Source organism: Castor canadensis, chromosome 11 (genome assembly GCF_047511655.1).
Source record: "Castor canadensis chromosome 11, mCasCan1.hap1v2, whole genome shotgun sequence".
In the NCBI taxonomy this organism is placed as follows: domain Eukaryota; kingdom Metazoa; phylum Chordata; class Mammalia; order Rodentia; family Castoridae; genus Castor; species Castor canadensis.
Window position 1 is genome coordinate 102708673 of NC_133396.1, and position 8239 is coordinate 102716911.

Genomic DNA, 8239 nt, shown 5'->3' on the forward strand with positions numbered 1-8239 from the left:
TGGTGCTTACCTGAATTATTTACACTCTTGGACTAAAAGTCATATAAACCAAATAGTGCCTAGTCTCATGACATTGTGCCAAGCACACTTTAGTTTACCCATACCATAACAGATGTAAGGAAAGCCAGAACTATGTAAAACATATTTTCCAAGGATAGACAAAACAGGTGTATTCTGAGTGCTGCCATGGTCCCAAATGCATATTTTTCATTTAAATCACCATATTACTAAAATAATAATCACTTTGGAATATGTCTCACTCTTGAACCATAAGCAACTTGAAGCCCTGGACTGGGACTTACTTGTATGTGTACTGTTACCACATATCTATTGCCTGTGATTGTAATCACATTGCTTAATGTGATTGTAATTGCACTGCTTAATATTTCTTCTATAACATCGATGTTCTTGATTCAGTGGATCTCTGCTAAGATGAGCTATCTTGCCAAACTTTTTTGTTAGTAATATTAGTTAAGGTAATACCTTTTAACTGTATACTTTTTAAATGTGATAAATGCAAAGTTATCTTTATAATTTCCCTCTCACTTACTTAGATTCCAATATGCTCTAGAAAGTAGATCATGCCCCAGGAATTGGAATTCCTATGTATGTGGAATTCCAATGACCAGATGCTCTCTTCAGTACCATTTGCTTGTTTTAAAATGAGATTTCTCTTTTAGGTTTGAAAGCTAAGCTATGTGGCACAAAAATCCTCAAAAATTCTTGATACTGAACAATCCTCATGCCCAGGATGAAATAACACTGTGGATTCTCTTACTCTGTGAGTCCATGAATAAGATAGGTAACAGAAGAACAAGCTAACTTTTCATTTTAGTTAATCATTATTTACTGAGATGTTTTTATGTGTTTAATATGGCTCTATTGGCTGAGGAGAATTCAGGCAAAGATACCTAAAATTCACATCTTTCTCTCATGGATACAAAATCTATTGGAGAGATAGGAGATATGAGAAGAATTTAATACAATATTTCAAAATTTAAAAAATGTCACATCAAATTGGTATTCAATGTTTTATGAGCATTCTAAGGAAGAAACAGATTTTAAAATTTTTATTAGGAGGTACCAGAAAGCTCCCCAAAACTGTAGATTGGATTGAAGCTTCAGAATAACCATAAAATATCTGCAAATAAAAAAATGGATAATAAATTAACACAAGCAAGGAACAGAGGAAAAGAAGGACAAAACTTCTTTTCCCAATCATGATATAACCCATGAAAAGTCTTCAGAGAAGCATTAGAAACACAGGTTTCTAAAATGAGAGACATTGAAAACTACACAATTTGAAATTTATACAATAGTCATGAATAAAATTTTTGAGGGGGAGGGAGCAATGTAATCCAATTTACATATAAGAAGTTTTATCCATCATCAAAGGAACAATGTATTGAAGCAATGTGAGAGAGCCTATGAGAAAGATGGCTATAAAGTGATTTCAGTAGGAGTTAAAGGGCAGTGATAGAAATGAACGAAAGTTCTGAAAAAAAGATTGTGGTTCTCCCTGCAGAAGGAAAAACTGACAGACACTGGAAGTAGGTAGACTATTCCATCTTGCAATAGATGAATAAAAAGAAGAATACGAGAACACTTCCTGGCCTTTGGAGTAGAATAAAGATCCAGAAGCAAAAGTCAGTATAATGGGAGTATGAGAACATAGAGGTACTAATTCCTTCCAAGAACAAAGACAGAGCAGGAGAAAATGTAAATCTAAGTTATAAAGAGACCAAAGTCAAGACTAGGAGTTTTAGTGTGAAGAGAATGAAAAACAAAAGCTAGTGAACATATGTGAATTATAGATAAATGTGGCAATTTCAGAGAATTTATATTTCAACTGTAGGAAAGAGAATGTGGATTCCAGAAAGCCAAAGAATGAGCTGCAATCTAGAAGTGAGAGGCTAAGAAGCTACATAAGAGCCCCTCCATAGGAATAGAGACAAAGCTATGGTTAAGTCTCAGAACTGTCAATAAATTTTGGGCTATGTTAGAATTATTGTGGAAACTCAAAATCTGAGCAATCAGACTTGCTTGACTTTATATACTTCATTGCTTGGAAAAATAGGAATGAGGAGTTTAGAACTCAATATCTGAGGACACATGTTCAGTGTTGACACATTTTCTATGGTTCTACTAATTTTCAGGGATTTCTTTTGGCTATATCTCCTCCCCAATACTGGATTGTTCCTTGAGGTGTACTCTTCATGGAGTGGGTCAATGAGACTGTGGTGAGCGAATTTGTCTTCCTCAGCTTCTCATCTCTGGCTGGGCTGCAGCTGCTGCTCTTTGTTGTCTTCCTGCTCCTCTACCTGTTCACTCTGGGCACCAATGCCATCATCATTTCCACCATCATTCTGGACAGAGCCCTTCATACTCCCATGTACTTCTTCCTATCTGTTCTCTCCTGCTCTGAGACTTGCTACACCTTTGTCATTGTACCCAAGATGCTGGTTGACCTGTTGGCCCAAAGGAAGACCATCTCCTTCCTGGGCTGTGCCATTCAGATGTTTACTTTCCTCTTCCTTGGCTGCTCCCACTCCTTCCTGTTAGTAGCCATGGGTTATGATCGCTATGTGGCCATCTGTAACCCACTGCGTTACACAATACTCATGAGACATGGGATGTGTATGGGACTAGTAGCTTCTGCCTGTGCCTGTGGCTTCTCTGTGGCACAGATTATCACATCCTTGGTATTTCGCCTGCCCTTCCACTCTTCAAATAAACTCCATCACTTCTTCTGTGACATCTCTCCTGTCCTTAAACTAGCATCTCACCATACCCACTTTAGTCAGGTAATCATCTTCATGCTCTGTGTATTGGTCCTAGTTATCCCCCTGTTGTTGATCTTGGTATCCTATATTTACATCATTTCTGCCATCTTACAATTTCCCTCTGCATTAGGGAGGTACAAAGCTTTCTCCACCTGCGCTTCTCATCTTATTGTTGTTATTGTCCATTATGGCTGTGCCTCCTTTATCTATTTAAGACCAAAGTCTAACTACTCCTCTAGCCAGGATGCTCTCATATCAGTATCCTATACTTTCCTAACTCCATTGTTCAACCCAATGATCTACAGTTTAAGAAATAAAGAATTCGAATCAGCTCTTCGTAGAGTTGTGGGAGCAACAATTTCCCTGACACAACATTAATCTGGACCCTGCTCTTTCCAAATGGTGAAGCACAATGTATAGAGGGGAAAATTTCCAGGATAAAAATGACTAAGCTATTGAGGACCAAGTTCAAACACAGAGATTATTTTTCTCTCATTTCCAAACATACAATTCAGAAAGCACCACTTGTTTCCATTATCACATCAGCTATTGTCCATTGAAGTACTTTTCAATTGAATGAAAATTAATGGGTGACAATTTTAGGAAAGCATACATGTGTTCATAATTCTAGTCTATGGCAAATACTGTCACCCAATCTCGTACAGACTAGAAACTAGCACTATTAAATGTGGCATGAATCTCTCTGTTCTAGGAATCTAGGAAGCCTTTCTAAACTGTGCTTTCTGGATGCTTTCTGAATCTCAGTCTTTGAAGACAGTTAAACCACAGTTTTTAAAAAAAGATAAAGTACCTATTGCAAAGCTTAAAGCATAATATATATCCAATTAATGTCTATATAAGAAAACCCTACAAAAGTTATCCATTTCTGTGATTCTAATGAATTTATAGGAGATGATCTTTTCTAATGTTTTAGGTGCAAGTACAAATATAAATTTGTCAGCATACCTTGAAGATATTTTCAACAGCATAGGTTAGAGAAAAAACACATGGATTTGCCAAAAAATGGCAAGTTAAGCTTAAACATTCATTAAACATCCACCAAATAGAAAATTCTGGTAAAGGCCACCCCCATCTCTGTTCTCCATGAATTCAGGAGTTTACATGCTTGAGACCAGAACTTGAGTTAGACATTTTAGTTATTTTTCCGTTCTGCAGAACTGAGAGCTGTCAGGGAGTATCACAATAGGATTAATACCTTCTCATGTTGTATTTCTTTGCAAGATACACTTGTGAATAAAGGTCTCCTGACTGATTTGTTTCACAGTGTTTTCCTTTTCTTCCCCCAAACTTTTCATCAATGATATATACCTTCTATGGGTTGAAGCAAGTAGGAAAGAAATAAGAGGTCTTTTATTGTGCATGTCAAACTTGTCTACTAAGGATGTTAGTCAACTACATCTCTTCCATGTTTTTGAAGTTTGAGATTTCCTGAGGATAGAACTTGAAGATAATGAAAACTAAAGCAAAATTAATTTATTTGGCCTCCAAATTCTCTTTTTCTTGGCCTTGTTGTTTATCTTGGGAAGTATATATTATGATCCACATTTTGAAGATGATAAACTGAAACACAGACCATTAAAATTACTTTCTTACTGATGAGTAGAAGTGATATTGCGCCCACGTGATCTGTTTCTTTAGTTGATGCTACTAAAATGCCCTCATATGACTCTTGTAAAGACTGAATTATTTTACTAACAGAGAGTAGAATACTTAAGGATACATCTTTAACAATGGAAAACTAAGCCATGTGGCATCTGTGGAAAAAACATTCTCAACATAATTTTAGCCTTAAATAAATGGCCTTCAAATCTTGCTCATTTATAAGAGTAGTGAACACTGTTATTCTGGGATCATGTGATCAGGACTACTGTGTGCTCAAAGGTCATGGATGGCAGAATGACTCATGACTCTACTGGCATTTTATCTTTCCTTTTTTTCCATATGATTGACGAATTAAACTGACCTTGTGCCCACACTTCCAGATTTAAAACTGAACTTCTTGCTTTCTCTGTTCCTCTATTCTCATGCACAAATACACACACACACACACACACACACACACACACACACACAGAGAGAGAGAGAGAGAGAGAGAGAGAGAGAGACATTAGTTAATTTTATCTCTACCCTCTATATGTAACTTGAAGGAGAGTAGTAAGACTGAGATTTGTAAGAAAGCAAAGTCTCTTAGGCCTTCTAACTAGGCCACATATTCTAGCTGAGTTTACAGAGACATCTGCCTTATAATGGAAGGATAAATATAACCAATTACAATAAATTGGTAGTTTGATTTCTCATTCATCATGTTCTATTATGAAAATGTTTCTCAGGCACATCATTGGAAAGAGAAAAATCATGGAATTTCTGTTACTTTGGCCACAAAACAATACATAGCACTAAAATTGTACTTGTAGGTCATCAGGTTGCCCTTATGTATTAAGATAGATCTTTTAGGACCGCCTTTAACATTAAGCAAACCAATCACAATGGACACCACGATACAGCTCTCATCAACTACCAGGGCACACATGCTCCGTGCTTTGAATTAGTAGGTCCATTGTGAATAGTGCCGCAATAAACATGGATGTGCAGGTGCCTCTGGAGTAACAGTCTTTTGGGTATATCCCCAAGAGTGGTATTGCTGGATCAAATGGTAGATCGATGTCCAGCTTTTTAAGTAGCCTCCAAATTTTTTTCCAGAGTGGTTGTACTAGTCTACATTCCCACCAACAGTGTAAGAGGGTTCCGTTTTCCCCGCATCCTCGCCAACACCTGTTGTTGGTGGTGTTGCTGATGATGGCTATTCTAACAGGGGTGAGGTGGAATCTTAGTGTGGTTTTAATTTGCATTTCCTTTATTGCTAGAGATGGTGAGCATTTTTTCATGTGTTTTCTGGCCATTTGAATTTCTTCTTTTGAGAAAGTTCTGTTTAGTTCACATGTCCATTTCTTTATTGGTTCATTAGTTTTGGGAGAATTTAGTTTTTTAAGTTCCCTGTATATTCTGGTTATCAGTCCTTTGTCTGATGTATAATTGGCAAATATTTTCTCCCACTCTGTGGGTGTTCTCTTCAGTTTAGAGACCATTTCTTTTGATGAACAGAAGCTTTTTAGTTTTATGAGGTCCCATTTATCTATGCTATCTCTTAGTTGCTGTGCTGCTGGGGTTTCATTGAGAAAGTTCTTACCTATACCTACTAACTCCAGAGTATTTCCTACTCTTTCTTGTATCAACTTAAGAGTTTGGGGTCTGATATTAAGATCCTTGATCCATTTTGCACAATAGCCAAGTTATGGAAACAGCCAAGATGCCCCAGCACTGACGAATGGATTAAGAAAATGTGGTATCTATACACAATGGAATTTTATGCAGCCATGAAGAAGAACGAAATGTTATCATTCGCTGGTAAATGGATGGAATTGGAGAACATCATTCTGAGTGAGGTTAGCCTGGCTCAAAAGACCAAAAATCGTATGTTCTCCCTCATATGTGGACATTAGATCAAGGGCAAACACAACAAGGGGATTGGACTATGAGCACATGATAAAAGCGAGAGCACACAAGGGAGGGGTGAGGATAGGTAAGACACCTAAAAAACTAGCTAGCATTTGTTGCCCTTAATGCAGAGAAACTAAAGCAGATACCTTAAAGCAACTGAGGCCAATAGGAAAAGGGGACCAGGAACTAGAGAAAAGGTTAGATTAAAAAGAATTAACCTAGAAGGTAACACCCACGCACAGGAAATCAATGTGAGTCAATGCCCTGTATAGCTATCCTTATCTCAACCAGCAAAACCCCTTGTTCCTTCCTATTATTGCTTATACTCTCTCTACAACAAAATTAGAGATAAGGGCAAAATAGTTTCTGCTGGGTATTGAGGGGGGGAGCGGGAGGGGGTGGAGTGGGTGGTAAGGGAGGGAGTGGGGGCAGGGGGGAGAAATAAACCAAGCCTTGTATGCACATATGAATAATAAAAGAAAAATGAAAAAAAAAAAAAAAAAGAATTAGTAGGTCCAACTTAAAGCCAGGATAAGACAACTCGTGTATTAGCTACTTGCAGATACTTAGTTAACCAAATATCTAGATCCTTAAAGAAATCTTTATTTTCAAAACGTTTAGTAAGTAGCACCAAGAAATATAAAAGTGACACATTATATCATGAAAATGTATCACATTACACTATAAGTATCACCTTTATATATCTCTCCCCAAATTCTCTTCTAGACTGCCAACCTTCCACTCCTCAACCAACTCTTTTTTCTCTTGCTCAATCCTGAATCTGATACCAATGTACACATCCATCGCTCATGTCTTATGTTGAGTCTTCTATCATTCTCATGTTAGGAGTTGTTTAACATAAGGGAAGTCTGAAAGAACAAAAAAGGGATGCTGATGGAATTTGCATATTTATAATTGAAAGGAGTGTCTAACTTGCTTACACCTGCAATGTGAAAAATGTGGTTTAGAAACTAGAAGTTTAGCAGAAAGACTCCGGAGGTCTAATGTTGGAACAACTCAGAAAGTACACTAGCCTGGCAGCTGATTGAAAGATCAATGGTGTGTACCAAGTGAGTGTGAGAACATGCTGTAGATGTACCATGATCATTCAGAGGAATAGCATGAATGTGGCCAGCACCTCTGAGGGAACATAGTAAGGCTGGTACTTAAAGTTCTAAAGGAAAATGAAGGCTAGAGACTCAGCTATCTGCTGCTATTAGGAATGCCAACAGGAGGCGGGAACAGAGGAAAGAATCTTCTCTCACATTGTTTCTTCCAATCTCACAAATATTGAAATCCAGAATGCAAAAGAGCTTAAGGAAATATAGTTTACTGAATATCAGCTTAATTGAAATATCAAAAAAGGGGTAGAGCTGAACTTTCGTTTACTGATTTTCAACCTCACTCAATGCTTAATTGAATGACTTCCTATGTCTTTCTCCCCAAACTTCTGCCCTTCTTGAGATGATTTTCCCAACTGTTCCACTTTACCTTGAACTTTCACAAAGAACTTTAAGAACCTGACTTTTTCTGTTTTAGTCAGGGGAGTTGCTCATTTCCCTTGATGAATCTTTATGAGTAAGGTGGAAAGAACTTCTGTCAAAATGTAACAAAGTAATTATTCTCAGGGGATAAGGTAGCACAACTAGAGGCAGGTGCTATATATTGTATACATGGTTGGCAAGAGAACAGCAGAGTTGCTGGTTTACACTACTGGTGAAAAACAGAGTTACAAAAGCTCAGAATGAACTTGTGGAAGGGACAAACTCTACAGAGTGGTGATTCAGTGGAGCAGAGGGAAGGGCAACACATCACGTGTGTCCATCAAACTCTCAAAGTTTAAAAGTAACCTTCAAAAAGCCTACAAGTGAGACTACCAAGAGGACAGTATTGGTTGTGGAAGACATGAGTTCCCATGGGAGTTCAACATACTTGTG

The 8239-nt window shown here is 37.5% G+C and overlaps 1 protein-coding gene across 1 annotated transcript; it reads left to right on the forward strand.

Annotated features, from left to right (window-relative positions):
* The first annotated feature begins 2216 nt into the window (after positions 1-2216).
* Positions 2217-3161, forward strand: LOC109674006 (olfactory receptor 10K2). The gene has a single exon (XM_020151132.1). The coding sequence runs from the start codon at positions 2217-2219 to the stop codon at positions 3159-3161; it is 945 nt and encodes a 314-aa protein (XP_020006721.1).
* Positions 3162-8239: the final 5078 nt, after the last annotated feature.

Coding starts and splice junctions, on each gene's coding strand:
- LOC109674006 (XM_020151132.1), top strand. CDS start 2,217: ATGGAGTGGGTCAATGAGACTGTGGTGAGCGAATTTGTCTTCCTCAGC.